The 15,635-nt window shown below is 33.7% G+C and overlaps 2 protein-coding genes across 3 annotated transcripts; both read right to left on the reverse strand.

The window, feature by feature from the left end:
* Positions 1-1,105: 1,105 nt before the first annotated feature.
* Positions 1,106-5,036, reverse strand: LOC143461111 (blue-sensitive opsin-like). Its single transcript, XM_076958897.1, has 8 exons — positions 3,937-5,036; positions 3,295-3,519; positions 3,015-3,177; positions 2,446-2,864; positions 2,172-2,271; positions 1,862-2,008; positions 1,672-1,761; positions 1,106-1,582 (listed from the first exon to the last, which is right to left on the reverse strand). The coding sequence occupies exons 5-8, from the start codon at positions 2,217-2,219 to the stop codon at positions 1,475-1,477; spliced, it is 393 nt and encodes a 130-aa protein (XP_076815012.1). The 5' UTR covers positions 2,220-2,271; positions 2,446-2,864; positions 3,015-3,177; positions 3,295-3,519; positions 3,937-5,036; the 3' UTR covers positions 1,106-1,474.
* Positions 5,037-8,738: 3,702 nt separating this feature from the next.
* LOC143461110 (pinopsin-like) lies at positions 8,739-15,328 on the reverse strand. 2 transcript variants are annotated; one of them, XM_076958896.1, is made up of 10 exons: positions 15,154-15,328; positions 11,979-12,039; positions 11,281-11,486; positions 10,987-11,149; positions 10,732-10,836; positions 10,441-10,564; positions 10,163-10,262; positions 9,904-10,050; positions 9,551-9,640; positions 8,739-9,454 (listed from the first exon to the last, which is right to left on the reverse strand). In XM_076958896.1, exons 1-10 carry the CDS (start codon positions 15,169-15,171, stop codon positions 9,362-9,364), a joined length of 1,107 nt encoding a protein of 368 aa, XP_076815011.1. In that variant the 5' UTR covers positions 15,172-15,328; the 3' UTR covers positions 8,739-9,361. The 2 variants fall into 2 exon arrangements, with proteins under 2 accessions (XP_076815011.1, XP_076815010.1); XM_076958895.1 differs by lacking the exon at positions 15,154-15,328 and having other exon boundaries at positions 11,979-12,280.
* Positions 15,329-15,635: the final 307 nt, after the last annotated feature.

Here is a 15,635-nt window from a genome sequence, read left to right on the forward strand (position 1 = left end):
TATTAAACACCTTATACCAAAATATGCAAAAAATACATGACACAGACTGTCACCATAGAAACATTGTATAACAACAAAGAGATAAAGCGTAAGTAGGCTTAAAATGAGTATAGTGTAGGCCAGGGGTGGGCAAACTTTTTGTACTGAGGGCCGCATTAGAAAAAATGTTGCAGCCGGCGGGCCGCACACTCTCATTACAAAGTAGGAAAATTTACCCGGTGTGTAAATAAACGCATATTCATATTAAATACAATTTTTGCATTTCACACTCAGTTACGTTTAAAGCTACGCAATCTTCATCACAAAGGCCCTCGGTAGCCGCTACCGTATTTGTATTTTATGATCAAACAATTGAATCAAACAATGCGTGAGAAGTGTATGTTGCAATATATGCGCGACTGACGTGTGTGTGTTTACGCACTGAAAGTGAAGAGAAAAACACACTCGTAAAGGGAATAATATTTTGTCATGTAACCTGTTTAATTAAAACAATAAGTGATGAGTAGGAGTTTCTGCAAGTGCCGGCGGGCCGCATGCGGCCCGCGGGCCGTAGTTTGCCCACCCCTGGTGTAGGCTATACTGTAAAATGCGAAGAATTCTGAATTGCATTCAAAATATATTCCAGTAGTAATTAATATTATATAACTGTAGGGGCAAGCCGACACAACACAGAAGAACACAAATTTCAATTAAATTATGCAATTAAATTTGATTGAAATTGCAGCCTTTCACAACACTCAAACGCTAAATCACAATCGTGTGTGGTTTAAAACGTGAAAAGCTATATTTGACCACAAATACAAAACTTAGCATGTTAAGTATTATTGCCACGTTTGAGATAAAAATAACTTCCACCGGGTACCAGCAATGTAATAAGACCACGAAAATAAAGCACGAAGCGCCAATTTCAATGCTTAATGCAAAGCTTCGACTTCATATATTTAAAATGCTTTCTTTTCAGCATTATCATGACCATCATCTTTAAGAATTAGTTAGTGACTGAAATGCAATTTTTTATTAAGTTTTTTAACGCTTTGAACCTTTAGCAGAAGTTTTTGTGGATCTTTATGCTTAGCCATTTCCTTTCTTAGCGCGGTTATGGAAACCTTCCCCATATTTATTTGTTATAAGATGACATATTTTGACTTTTCTTTATTTCATGACATAACATTGACATCAATGAGAAAAATGCCAACTTCTGGTAGGTTAATAACAATTGAACTGTACAAAACGCAATGAAAGATTACTTAAAAAACTCTCTAAGAATAAATTTGTATCTTCTCAACGCCAACAGAAGAAACGTAATGATTTACATATGTACTGTAGGCCCTACATTTAGAATTTACGGTTAAAGAAGAAAAGGAAAACTACCAGCAATATACAGCCCACTGCGCCCATGCTCTCAAAATATAAACGTACATGTACGCAATATATACGGTATACTGAAAAATAACGCCGGTCTGACTTGTTTCTCTCAAAGAATTGTCGCTTGTATATTACCCGAATTATCTCTCCAGGTTGCTGATGAATCGTCCTGCTTCTTCCATATACAGCCAAACATTCGAATGACGCATTTGCGAAACTACAACATTAGTAAAATTAAGTGAAATGTTTTGTAATTCTATTAGAACAAAAAGATTTGCAATGTTGTAATGTACATTACATGCCTACCTGTCTGTTTAAACCAACATATATCAAGGGGTTGTATATAAGAGCTGATTTGGCAAAATATGCCGGGATGCTTCCTAAAGCAAAATCCATCTAAAATAAAGAAATGTGTTCAATTTATTTAACGTGCTCATTCTAAATCTAATTTTCATTTTAACATTGAAACTAAGCTTCGACACACGTAATTACTTACTTGTGAGTCCAGATTGAAGACGTTGTACATTGCAAAACCAGCATAGGGCAACCAACAGATCAAAAATGCAGCAACCATAAGCATGACCATTTTTGTGGCTTGGGTATCTGATCTTGCATTTTCAGAAAGTGAATTATTTCCGCCAACCTGAATATAATCGTTTACTTTTTTGTCTGCCTTAAAAAACTATCTTTATCTTGTTGTGTAATATTACGAAGCAGATGTACAACTTTTGTTTTAATAATGCTATAATTTACTGGGGTAGGCCTAATTGATAAACTTTTTAGAATTTTTTTTTATGATATTATACCTTACGCAAAAAGGCGATAAGCTTTCCATAGAAGATAACAATTATCATAAAGGGAATAAAAAAGCAGGTGTTGAAATAAACCAGCAAATATATTCTTTCTCTAAAAACAATACGATACAGTTTTAAAAGGCAAACAAAGAAAAACCCGAACAGTAAAATAAACTCACGGCGCTATGTACATAGGTTATACCGACTTATAGTTTAAGTTATCACATTTTTTGAAAATATGCTTCAACAAAAAATTAAAATAAAAAATGTGCATACATGAACATACCTTTCAACTTTTGTAAACCATTTCGGGGCGCAACTTGTGCCAACGCCCTCATTGACATATCCATCCCACAAAACCAACGGCGGTGTGTTCCAAATTATCGACCATGTCCATGTAAATGCTATGCCTGCATGGTCAAGTAATTAGTACAACACCAACAACCATAAATCAAATTAGCATTGAAGGTCATATATATAAGACAAGAGTGCCATATATGTGGTAGATTAATTATTAATTAGTAATACTCACATGAAGTTATGTAGTGTAGAGATTATACAAATAATAAGAGAAGAAATACCTCAAAAGCTTTTCAAACCTATTAATGCTTGTTTGTGCTCAAAACGTCTGGGTCCAAACGGTTTACAGACAACCAAATAAACGCTCAAATGCCATCACAGAGATCGAAAGTAAGCCCACGATGCCTAAACAATGTCAACTCCCCTGTCTTATTCTATTCATATGTTTTTTTTAAATTAAGGTTGATCCTTTAACGATTAACTATACGATTGTGTAAACCGACTAACACTTTATTATAGAATATTATAGCAATGATATGTATCGTTTGGACTTACTAAAAATGGACACTGTATATCCTAAAAACTGGCAGACATGTTTTCCCAAGTAAAAGTATCCGACTGCGTTGGTAAAGATAGGAATCGTGCATCCAATTAAAGTACTGGCTAAGTCGGCCACTGCAAGGTTGACTATAATGTAATTGATGGGCTTTCTAAGTTCCTGTAAAATAAGTAGGTTCGTTTTCGTTTGTTTAAATTTATATGGACTAAAGAATATATCCAATTCTCCAGCACACTTTTGCAAACTAATACATCAAAAAGCTTGAATAAAATTTACTTTGTATTTTATAGTTGCCACAATCACAGCGCCATTAAGGAAGAAGGACAAAATGGAAAGGACTGTCATGTAAACTGCAAGAAATGTGTAATATCCTCTGCTGACAATTTCAATGTGATCAGGTACCCATCCATCTCCGTACAACACATAAGGATTGACATGCACTCCGCGGAGATTCTGTGTGTTACCTTTTTGCTCGACATTAGATGTCGTTGAACTTATAGTCTGCATAAAGTTGACGCATAGTAAACATATACATGATTATTGCAAAATATGTGACGTATATGAACAATCTAAGTTTAGGTTAAGGATGAAGTGTTTTTTGTATGAGCTAATCATCTATTGAACAGTTATTTCTTTAGGCATAAAGTAAATACTGCACATTGAAAAATACATTAGTTATAAAACAACGCACTCTTCATAGATGAACGTAATGCAAGTTTTTTTTTCGGCATGTTTTTTATACAGTTGTACAGTCCATTAAAACGTTTTAATTCCGACACTGAAAAAGCAAGAAAAATCATTTCGACATGTGCTACAATTGCACAGGTTTAAACATGTTTTAATAAGCACCAAGGCATAGGCTACAACTTGACGTGAATAAATTTTCTTGCTTTTTGGACAACATTTTGCAAATCTTACCAAAAAGAGTTACGATTGTCGAGTTCATCTGAAACACCATCAAACAAACCGAGCATCGAATGATTCGTGATTATTAGATATCATTTTAGCTGTTTCTTTGGTTGACAACGTCACTTCGGAATTAACCAGTATTCGATTTGACAAGTAATTCTTCGGTCAGCACAAAAGACTTTGATCTATTCTCAACAAAGAGCGATATTAGCTGTTATTATTGGATAATAATTGGACAATTTATAGATAGTAATTATCTCCATAGAATTGCTGCAACATTTGTGTTCATTAGTAATATGGTCCACTAAAATATTAACGCCTTAAATGAAAATCAAAGCGTGACAAAAACGTTTGCTTCTAGCATTGCAAACCGGAACTAACAAAAGTGCTATGATTAGATTGTATCAAACGACACTTTGAGTGGATTGCATTACATTTTTTTAACAATATATGGTTAAGATTTTCGAAAACACCAAACGTCTTGCAAAAATCAGAACAAAATCGCTAAAACACAAATAACTTTGTATTAGCCTATCATCGATGTGTAAAGTTGATAAACATGTTGATCCATTCTTTATTTAAACAAAATAAATCAGAATTGTTTCATTTGCTGCAAGAATAGTTCACTCTGCTTTGACAACGACATGTAATTTCCATGGTAACTTAAGGTCAAAAATATTTCTAATGTTAAAAACCAGCACAAAAATGCAATGTTGATATTAGAACTTATTCTAATTTGGCGGTAAGGTACCACCCTAACCACTCCATTACCAACCTGCAGAGCACAAATCTAAAAACGGATTGCCTTATTAGGCTAAACTATGAAGTCAAAACAATTGTTTCCTAATAGAGTAACAACTTTGTTCAGCTCAAAGGTTTCATAACATAACTGATAGTTTTCGTTGTTTTTCTCGTTGCAAACACTTCTTAAAAGTTATCAAGCTCGTTAGCTTGTTGGCTTCTACTTAAAAATAGCTCGGAACTTACGTAATGTATAATTTCTATATCGGTTGATTAAATATGATGTTCTGATGTTTTGATGTTTTGATATGGAAAAATCTGACCAAATCAATACAAAATTCTTTGAAAATATTCCTTAATAGCTTGTCAGTTTATTACTGTCATGGAGCCTGCATAATTGCAAAACTCATTCAATTAATGACATATTTAAACTAACTGTATATCTTTTAAACCTTTTGATTTTCAGCTTGATAACAGCCTATCTATTCTGTTCTCACTATGAAGTAATCAGGTCAACATTTGTTGTTGCTGCGTTATGATCTCATTATCATCAATTAGCGTAAACCCTGCAATTAATTTTGTTGGGTGAACACCGGAAAACCAAGGTTGCGACAAAGTCAATGAAGAATCTGCCCATACTGTAATGAAAACTGTGATGTAATTAAGCAACTGTTCGAACTGTTTGACTTGGTAAAGCGATATTGTTCTAGCAGTTGTTCACTTATAAATAAAAGGCCAATAATGCATTTCAACAGGAATGACGATGTACTGTGCACCTTTGCGAGTAAGTAAGTCTTTTTTCAAAATCAATTTCGCGCTTGACGTCACGTCAAAAATTTAGTATTCCGAAACCCATGTAAGCCGTATATTATATATACTGTTGTTGCAGTTTTGTTAAAGTAACTTGCTTTGTGTTTATTGCAAAACCTAATTCGTAATTTGTAAAAACTACAGCAGCTATTAACGACAGCTTCTGTCTTTGTTGTACACTGTACAGAGTATACTGCACTGTACATGCTACAGTCATCAAACAGTAGCTCTAACGATTTACATATTGTGTAAAAGAATTTTTGCATTGTCGCCTTTTTCACTTTGCAATTATTGAAAGCTTTTTCGTTGTTTTTTACCATGTTTTTTTACGTTGGTAAAATTTTTTAATAAGACTTCAAATTCAATTTAACTTAAGTAAATTTTTTTGGCTTTTCGAAGCACTTTACAGTTACACAAACCTTACCAAAAAGAGTTTTGTTCATTATGTTTATCTTTGCTTCGTTGAATAAACCGAACATCGACTGATTCGTTTTTAGCTAATACCGTTGGCATGTTGTTTGGTGGGTTGACAACGTCGCTTCGAAATTTCGGCTGTATTTAAAGTCCTAAGCAATTCCACGGGCAACACAATAGCAAATAACCTATAAATTTAATTTCAAAAAGCACTAGAACTAAAAAACTGGTGAAAATAATTGATGGTCGTACTGTCCATTTATCGAAAGTTATGATTTGCCATTAATGAACTGGTGACGTCATAAAGTACTATCAAAGCCGTAGTACTATCATGTACGGGAAATGACAACAACGCTTTACTGAGTTTTGTATCGAGTGATTGACAGTATATCAGTTGACTTCCTTTGTAAAATACACTATATATAGACAAAAGTATGTGGTGAAAGTTCAGTCTGGCAACCGTCGCTTCGCAGGGGTTTACAAACGGCAAACATCCGTTCAATGTCGGCTGAACCGCTGAGCAACACAATGTTGAGTATAAAACTTACTGGAATTGACTTATAAGTGTTTAAAAAATAATTTAAACGCATTTTTCACATTCTGTACTCTTATTGGCTTGTCATGTGTTAGCAAGATGCAAACTGACACCAACAGTTTAATATTTTGCAACAATGACAGCGCAATATACTTCAACAAAAATATTTTATTGAAATAAGATTCTCTTCAAATTATCTTTTGACGTTAACAGTCAAGTTGAAATTACATCGTCCACATGACGTATTAACTTGAGAATATTTTGAGGATTTTTACCCTATTCTTTTTTGTATTCACTACGAAGTGAATTCAATTGCTTTTAGTAAGTTGTCATTCCAGACAGTTTTTGAGTCGCCAGTAAGTTTTGCAATGTCATTCTGACCCGAACCTGCCAAATGTTGCTATTCTTACGTCTTCTGTTTCCACATCAATTGAACGCTTGGATTAACATTGCTTTTACTTTTACGTTAGTTATATTCAATAACCTTTACAGAAACACACCAAGTTCAACGCCGTCCAAACGTTGATTTACAAAAACATCAGGTCTTGTAAAAAAGAAAGTTTTACTTTCAAATTAGTGCGACCTCATAGAACTACAAAGTTTTGTGTCAGACTTGTACTGACAAAAAGGTTGCCGATGCCGAACCAGGCTGATGGCATCAGGTAATGGCGGTGATTAGATACCGATAAACTCATGTACAGTACCGGTATTGTAGGCTATGTCACAGCTACAGACGGTAAAGTTTAATTTCGAATAAACCTATCCGAAACTTGTCTGTTACTTTTGGCTGCAAAACCCTCTGTTGAATCAATCATAACAAGTAGCCTACAGCAGATTTCGTCAACGCATGTAAACGACGGTATCAATCGCTTGTTGTTGCTTCGAAAGTTATAACCTGTTCCTTTATATCTACACATTAGGTTAAACATTATTTACACCTTATCTTTACAAGTGCCGTATTAAGGTCGTAAGCGTAAAGCGTAGCTCAATAGGTGGGAGAAAATAAAATACTTTAAGTCACCGAAAAAAGAAAAACTATTCTGTATCTACCCAAAATATATCCTAAATAGAAACAAGCCAGTTAGTGTTGCTTGTTAAGAAATGTAAAAACCGCGCATAATTTTGCCAAAATCAACTCAAAACCCGCCCTAATGCAAACAAACGTGGCCAAAACTGCCACCCTGACAAATCCCTATATCGTCAACATGCACGACAACTAGTTAAAAGTTTTTTACTTTAAATGTTTAATGTATAATTGCAAAAGTCATGCGAAAAGTAAACGGGAGAACATTTATTGTTGATTGCGTTATGATGTCATAATCATCAATTAACCTGACTTCCTAATCATTTGGATTTGGTGAACACCGAAAAACCAAGGTTACAACAAAATCAACCTAAGCATTATCCTAAACAGTGACGTAATTAAAGAAAAGTGCACCCTGCTCGACAAGATAAAACGATTTTATCTAGCAATTATTTTTGTTTATATAACAATTACTTATTTTAACGATAAAGATTTCTTTTTGCATTGAACACCGGTACAGAGTAAAGTACTTTTCGCAAAACAATGAGTGTTGCTTTTTGTTAAACGCATTCTAATATATAAACAAAACCAACTTTTAACAGTTAATTATTATGTAACTCAAGCTACCCGAATACATGTGGTAGCATATATACAGGTGCTTTCTTCTTCATTGTAAAGAATTTGAAAAGTTCTTTACTGTCCTTTTTAATGCGCAAAGTGCGATTGCTAAAAGTTCAGGCTATAGTTTAATTTTACACTTTTGCGTAGGGTGCATTTGCATTCCACTGAAGTATTTGCAAATCTTATAACTCTTCGGAAAGTAAATGCGTAATTTCGTTTAATCGAAGAAAGAAGGTTGTGGGGTAATAATGCAATTGTGAATGCATTGACAAATGTTTGAAAATAAAAAAAAATACCTCTTATTACACATTGATATTTGTTTTTATGTTAATTATCTGTTTTTTTGCTGATATGAGTGAAATGGCGTCCCCAATCCTGCCTTGGCCTTCAACAGGTTTGTTTTAATTATAATGATGGCTGCATAAATCTGTAAAATATTAAGTTCAATATTTTTTAAATTTAATGGGCGTTTAAATTGGTATTTCTGAGTGATGTTCGGTATTTTTTGCATGTCAAAATTTAAGCAGCTAAAGGGATGGGGTCTTCAAAATTTCGGGGCTCGGTTCCTATCTATTGAGCCATTGGTTACAGTACGTGAGGCGTTTGACCCATGGTGTGAAATTTTCTTCATCCCAGTGGAAGAACAACTATTATACAAATGTACGGAATATTTTATTTGTACAATTGAATAATATAATAAAATCTAACATATAATAAATATGTAATATAATAAAATTGAAGTACAACAACATTTTCTACAATTTCCCTTTCTTATTTAATGCAAATTTCACGTAAAATCATTATAATCCATAATTGAATAAAATTGCCAACATTTGATAAGTCATTTATAGTGTAACTACAACTATAATCAAACTACAAAATACCACAACGATTACAGTCAAACACTTTCGCAGTAAACTCAAGTTCGAATAGAAACCATAGAAAAGCATTTCTAGAGAATAATCCAAAACCACTAAAAACATCTCCACCAACTATTTTTGTTTTATTTTAAATTTTCTTTTTATTTTCTTCAATATAAACATATAAACGCCCGACATACAAGGTAATTTGAAAATTATATGTAAAATTGTTAGCATTGTTAACAGACTTTAGATTTCGCGGCAACCTGTTTCTTCAGCAACACACTTGTGTGCGTAGCTTACAGTAGTTACGAAAGTAAAAGTAGCAGAAAAGTTAAGAGGAAAAGTAAAGAAAGGTAAGTAAAACGACATAAACAAAGAAAATTTACCAAAAGAAGAAAAATTATGTCATTTTAATTTGTTTTTTTTTTAAACAGTAACCTCTTTTATGTTGTCGTTTGCTGGTGTGTCGTTTTGCTTCTTTTGTTCACTGACAAACATCCTCATGACGCATTTGCAAAACTACAAAGTTTATGAACAAAACATTTTACTGCTTTTACCTTTGAAATATTTGCAATGCGTACGTAGCGTATCTTCAAGTATTTCAAGGACCTATACCTGTCGGTTTAAGCCAACATATATGAAGGGGTTGTATATATGAGACGACTTGGCAAAGTACGCTGGGATACTGGCAAAAGCGAAGTTCATCTAAAAATCCATATTTTTTGTAAACATTAAACACCTTGTGCTTAATCAATCAATAATAATAGCTTTCTAAAGCTTTATACTTTTCTCGTAATTTGCGTATTTTAAAAGAAAATAAGGTATGTTTTAAGCAATTTTGTTAAGAATATAGTGAGTGATTCAAAAATAACGCTTTAAACCGAGTGATTTTTTAAAATTACTTCAAGCGAGTGCTTTTTTGCGGTAACGGCATTCCATAACTAAAACTAAAACATACAACTATTTACTTGTGAGCCTGGAGTAAAGATCTTGTACATAGAAAAACCAGCATACGGCAACCAAGCAAACAAAAACGCAGCAGACGCAATTGCGGTCAGTTTTGTAACTTTGGCTTCCGACTTTGTATTTTCAGGAAGTGAATTATTTCTGGCAAACTGAAAGAAAGTTAAATCCGCGTTAAATTAAACGTCAGCTAGATGTTCACCACTAAATTGCTATTTTATCTAACAATAATTCTACATGTTCTAAAGCTTATCAGAAACATACCTCACGCAAAAAAGCAAGAATTTTCCAGTAGCAAACTGCAATTACCGCCAACGGAATAAAAAAACAGGTAATGAAATAAAGCAGCAAATATATTCTTTCTCTATAAAAATGAAATATACGGTTTTGGCACAAATAACAAACAAATGACAGAGTAAAAAAACTAAGTTAAATTTCTAATGATTGTATAATGTATAGTATTAACTGTCTAATGAAAAAACGTCTTTTCTTTTTGGATTCCGCTTTAGCAGAATAAACGGTAGTATCATAAAATAATTTACCTCAAACCTTCGGAAAGCCAGTTCGGAGCGCAACTTGTGCCAATGCCCTCAGGGACATATCCATCCCACAAAACCAAAGGCGGTGTGTTCCAAATTATCGACCATGTCCATGTAAATGCTATGCCTGGTCAATATCAGTCAATAAAAATCAGTGAGAGCAACGATATATCAGATTATTATTAACGTTAACAAGATCATTAATGTCATTTTTGAGACAAGCGCACAGTATAATTGACTGCTTAAATACAAAGTTAGGTCAATAACAAAAAATGGTTTAAAAACCTCTCCTACCTAATAAAGCTTGCTTGCGGCCAAATCGTTTGGATCCAAACGGTTTACAAATAACAACAAAACGCTCAAATGCCATAACAGAGATCGAAAGTAGACTCACGATACCTAAAAGAACACTTGTTTATTTGTAGCTTATTTTATATTTTTCAAAGTTTACTCAAAAACCGAGATGAGTTTATGACGGCTAACCATGTGTTAACCTCCTCAGTTATTTCAGATTATACGGTAGCAATAATTTATATTATTTGTACTTACTAGAAATAGACACTGTATATCCTAAAAACTGGCAGACATATTTTCCCAAGTAAAAGTATCCGACTGCGTTGGTAAAGATAGGAATCGTGCATCCAATTAAAGTACTGGCTAAGTCGGCCACAGCAAGGTTGACTATAATGTAATTGATGGGTTTTCTAAGTTCCTAAAATATTAATAGAAAATATTGCTTAGTATACTTTTGTAACAATAAAATTTTAGGATTGCAGATATATTTAATGCTCTAACTCACTTTTTTCAACAATAAGTTATTCGTGAAAAACCCATAAAACTTACCTTGTATTTTATAGTCACCACAATCACGACGCTATTAAAGAAGCAGGACAAAATGGAAAGAACCGTCATGTAAACTGAAATGAACGTGTAATATTCTCTGCTGACAATTTGAATATGATCAGGCACCCATCCATCTCCGTACAACACATAGGGGTTTGTGCTATCGCTATTGGTAACTGGCGTACTAACCATTTCTGCAAGATTTTCTGTAGTAGAAATTTTGCAGTTTACTTGTTAAATCACTCAGCGATGCGTTTTTATTATGGAAGTAAACAACCGTAACACTGAAAGTAATTTTGAAATATCTGAAATACAGTAGTATTCACCTTAAACAGTTACTTTACTTAAGCACTTTATACAAGATAAAGTTAATCAATAAGTGCGCTATAATGATTGTATATACTTGTTTAAGTTTGTCGTGTGCATCTATACACAATGCTGAAAGAATTCACTTTTTACTTATTATCATAACGAACGAAGCGTTTTTTGTGACATTTTAAAATCTAAAAGGTTTCTGGGTTACTTTCCCTTCTAACGCAATTTGCTAAAATTATACATAAATAAAAATACGTAATCAAGGTAAATATAATACAAACATACATATTAATATTATTTATATACATACATATTAATATTAATATATTATAATACATACATACGTTTTACTTGCTTTTTGAAGCACTTACAACAAATCTTACCGAAATCAGCAGTTGCGGTTAAGGTGTCCATTTCTATAGCATTGATCAAGCAAATCATCCACTGTTCAATAATAGTAACTGAATTTAATAGCCTATACCATGTGGTTGCAATCGTAATGATAAAAGAAAGCAGGTTCATAGCGCAGCATTTATTATTAATATGCTGACATGCTGAAATGTTCTACTATGAACCTGCCCGGTCTTGTATCATTACTTCAAGTTTTCCCAGTTGTAAATCTATTGTTGTCTGCAAGTTCTTTTATCAGTGGGTATTATCGCTCGGGAAAATCAGTGGGTATTATCGCTCGGGTATTATCGCTCGACAGTACAGGCTAGTAGAACAGCGGGAGGATAAATCTAATGAGCTTTATACATATTTAATGCATTTTAATTAACAAAATATCGATTTTTGCAAACAAGATTTGTAATAAACTGTTAGAATTATTGATTGACGACCATTGATATTTTCAAAAATATGACAGTTCAGCACATGCGACAGAATAATAGCGTTAGCAAAAATTACTATAATGACCTAAACAACTTCAACAAAGAAAGAAGTTTGTTAACGATTTCTTTCGTATATAAAGGAGGACGCGTGTTTTTATTAAATACTTATCGTCACCAGAATGTACTCATAAAGGTTTGGCCAATTCCATTAATTGGCAATATACAGTTTTTGTGCTTTTTCCGCACTCAGCTAAATGCGGTCTTGCTCTTACTCTACTCAGTCTACTGTATCTCTTGATGGTTTTAGTCCAATATCTCTGACTCTTTTGTATTGGTCTTTATTTTTTGATGAATTATTTAAAAGACATCTTATTTTTTGATGAATTTAATGTGGGAGTCTATACAATTATTTATAATTAATATTTCAAATGCAATAAAACCTGAATTAACTTTTTTTGTTCTTTGGTGCACTAAGCACTATCTTCATACCAAACAGAGCTTTCTTTATGATGTAAATATGAACTTGGTAAAACAAACCGAGCATCGACTGACTCAGTGCTGTTTAATATTAATCTCAAGCAATTTTTTGGTTAACAGTGTCACTTCGGACTTTCAACAGTATTCGATTTGCCAAGTCATTCTTCAGGCAGCACAATGACAAGTGGATTTCATTTTAAAACTCGCTTTGAACTAAACCAACTGGCAAAAGAATACTAAAAAATATTTCAGTGGTTAGACTTACAATTATCCTAAACAAAGCGTCGTAAATTCACGTTCAGTTGTAATATGCTGGGCGAAAATTGTGACGTCATAAAAAACTATCAAAGTGCCTAATACCAAAGACGTTTACTTCTAGTACGCGAAATAGCAACTATACTTTGCTGAGTTTTGTATCGAGCTATTTACAGCAGTTGACGTCCTTCATCGTTCAAAGTTTACGGCATAACCAACAGCATGTGTTGGCAGTTGACGACTTGTTGTGTAGAAGTAAGCTGTTGCCAGCAAATACCGTTCATTGTCTCTTGAGCGACTAAGAAGCAGAGTTTAGGATGAGCAAGTTATTGAAAAATTATTTGGCAAAAGAGTAATTTCAACGTTTTATTCGCCTCTATCTCGTCTTATGCGCTTTCATTGTCATACCCCAGCAGGATGCAAACTGAAACCGGCAACACAGTTACTTCCCAATTTTTGCCAGCAACGATTTCCTATTCAAATTTGCTTTTTTTAAATGGCAACCCAAGTTGCAATTACACGGTGCCGATTGTATAACAATTTGATTTGAAAAAACTTTACATAATCTTTTTTCAATTTAACAGCAATACTACAACCCAGCTGTGATTTCCGACTCAGTGGCATTATTTGTCAATCCGCATTCAATCGCAAGACAGCGTGGTCCCCAAAACTTTAAATCGAAGTTTTGTCACGTCATTTCAAATCAAACCTGACTATTGGGTTGGCATATATCTTAATATGCTGCTGTTATTAATTTTTTTTTTCTACATAGATTAAACGGGTAGATTGACTTATTGCCTTCATACGTTAGTTATGTTCAATAACTTTTACAATAAGTACACAAGGTCGGATAACTTACCTTGAAAGTTAAGGTTCTTTCACCTGATACGTCAAGTCAACATAAACAAACAAAAGTTTTACCCACGTATTATTACGACCTCATAGCATTACATTAATTATGCGTCTGGCTAGTGGCCACCGTCATCACAAAGTTGCCGAGTGCCGAATCCTGGATTATGATATCAGGTAATGACAGTAATTAGCTACTGATAAAGCTGTGTATACCACCACCATGTTGGGCTGCAGATAACAGCTAGGGGTTGTAATTTTATTCAGAAGGCTTTAGCTGACCGAAACCTGCCAATTAGGGCTTTAAGCTACATAACGATCTATTAGCCTGCCCTAAATGGATAATTGCAAGTAGTTTTAGCTGATCTCGTCAACGCAAATAAACGAGGGTATCGGTAACTTGTTGGTACATTTAAACTAAACCTCCTGCTTTTTATTTATGTATAATTTAGTGCCGTATAATGGCCGTAAGCTTAAAGAACATTTCGATAATGGGGAGAATGTAGGCTATTTAAGTCTTGGAACGTCGGAAACAAACAGCCAGGCTACAGTTGCATCGTAGCTTGCGTAAACAATTCTATCTGCACTTAACCTTAACATCGCAAATACGCCAGAAACTTGTCAAATGTTTTACCAAAACATTCTCCTTTACTTCTGTCACATGCCAACCAGTGCTGCCATGTAAAAATTTAAAAAACCTCCCATTGTTTTGCTAAAACCAAATCAAAAAAGGTCAAAACGCATAAAGTAAAAAAAAGTCAAAATTACGTACTTTTTGGCATCTTGTCGTACCTTAAATCGCTTTTTTTCAAACAGTAAATAAAATAAAATTATTGCATCTTATGAACCTAACATCGATATAAGCCTGTACAGTGGATAATCAGGTCAAATCATCATATCAAATGAAACAAAGTAAAATATTTTTGTTTTACAAACAGCATAACAGTTTCATGGTAAATAAAACTCTAAAATTTCCTATGTTGAAAACCAACCTAACTTTTATATTAAAACTATTTCAATTTGGTGGGAAAACCGCCACTCTAGCAAATCTATTTTCAACTTGCACAACAACTAGTTAAAACCAGAATTGTCCTGTTACAAAGTGAGAGAAAAATAACTGTTTGGTGATACTGACGACGCTTCTCACCTCAAAGGTTGCGGTCATAAAAGCAGTTTTTGTTGTTTTCCATCAGCAGAAGCATGTTGTTTCTACCTAAAGGTAGCCTATTAATTTTGTTGAACAAACACCGGAACACCAGATTTGCAATAAAGTTAAAGCACAGCAACAACTTTCACATGAAAGCAAAATGCCCGGAGTTGAGACTCACACGCACAACGAATACTCTTGTATCAAAGCGGTAAGAAATACTAATGCTACGTCGCCTCCAGCAGTGTAATGAATAACAACTAATAATCGGCAGTTGGAAACAAAAATAATTGACTGTATTAGAACAGGGGTACATTAATTAGTCAAAAACGATTTTAAATGTTGTAAACGGACAGAAAAATGTCAACTTTAACCTACAGTAGCTTCTTGGATTTCTTTTATCACTTAACACAGTTTTATTTATTGTTTGCTATGTCTTAGAGTCGATTATTATTCTTACCAATAGCCGACGTTTTAAACTT

The sequence above is a fragment of the Clavelina lepadiformis genome, chromosome 5, assembly GCF_947623445.1.
Source record: "Clavelina lepadiformis chromosome 5, kaClaLepa1.1, whole genome shotgun sequence".
In the NCBI taxonomy this organism is placed as follows: Eukaryota; Metazoa; Chordata; class Ascidiacea; order Aplousobranchia; family Clavelinidae; genus Clavelina; species Clavelina lepadiformis.

Coding starts and splice junctions, on each gene's coding strand:
- LOC143461111 (XM_076958897.1), bottom strand. CDS start 2,219: ATGATAATTGTTATCTTCTATGGAAAGCTTATCGCCTTTTTGCGTAAG. Junction 2,009..2,171: donor TTATCGCCTTTTTGCGTAAG/GTATAATATCAT, acceptor GATTATATTCAG/GTTGGCGGAAATAATTCACT. Junction 1,583..1,671: donor ATGTTGGTTTAAACAGACAG/GTAGGCATGTAA, acceptor CTAATGTTGTAG/TTTCGCAAATGCGTCATTCG.
- LOC143461110 (XM_076958895.1), bottom strand. CDS start 12,117: ATGAACCTGCTTTCTTTTATCATTACGATTGCAACCACATGGTATAGG. Junction 11,487..11,978: donor AACCGCAACTGCTGATTTCG/GTAAGATTTGTT, acceptor TTTCTACTACAG/AAAATCTTGCAGAAATGGTT. Junction 10,837..10,986: donor ATATACAGTGTCTATTTCTA/GTAAGTACAAAT, acceptor GTGTTCTTTTAG/GTATCGTGAGTCTACTTTCG.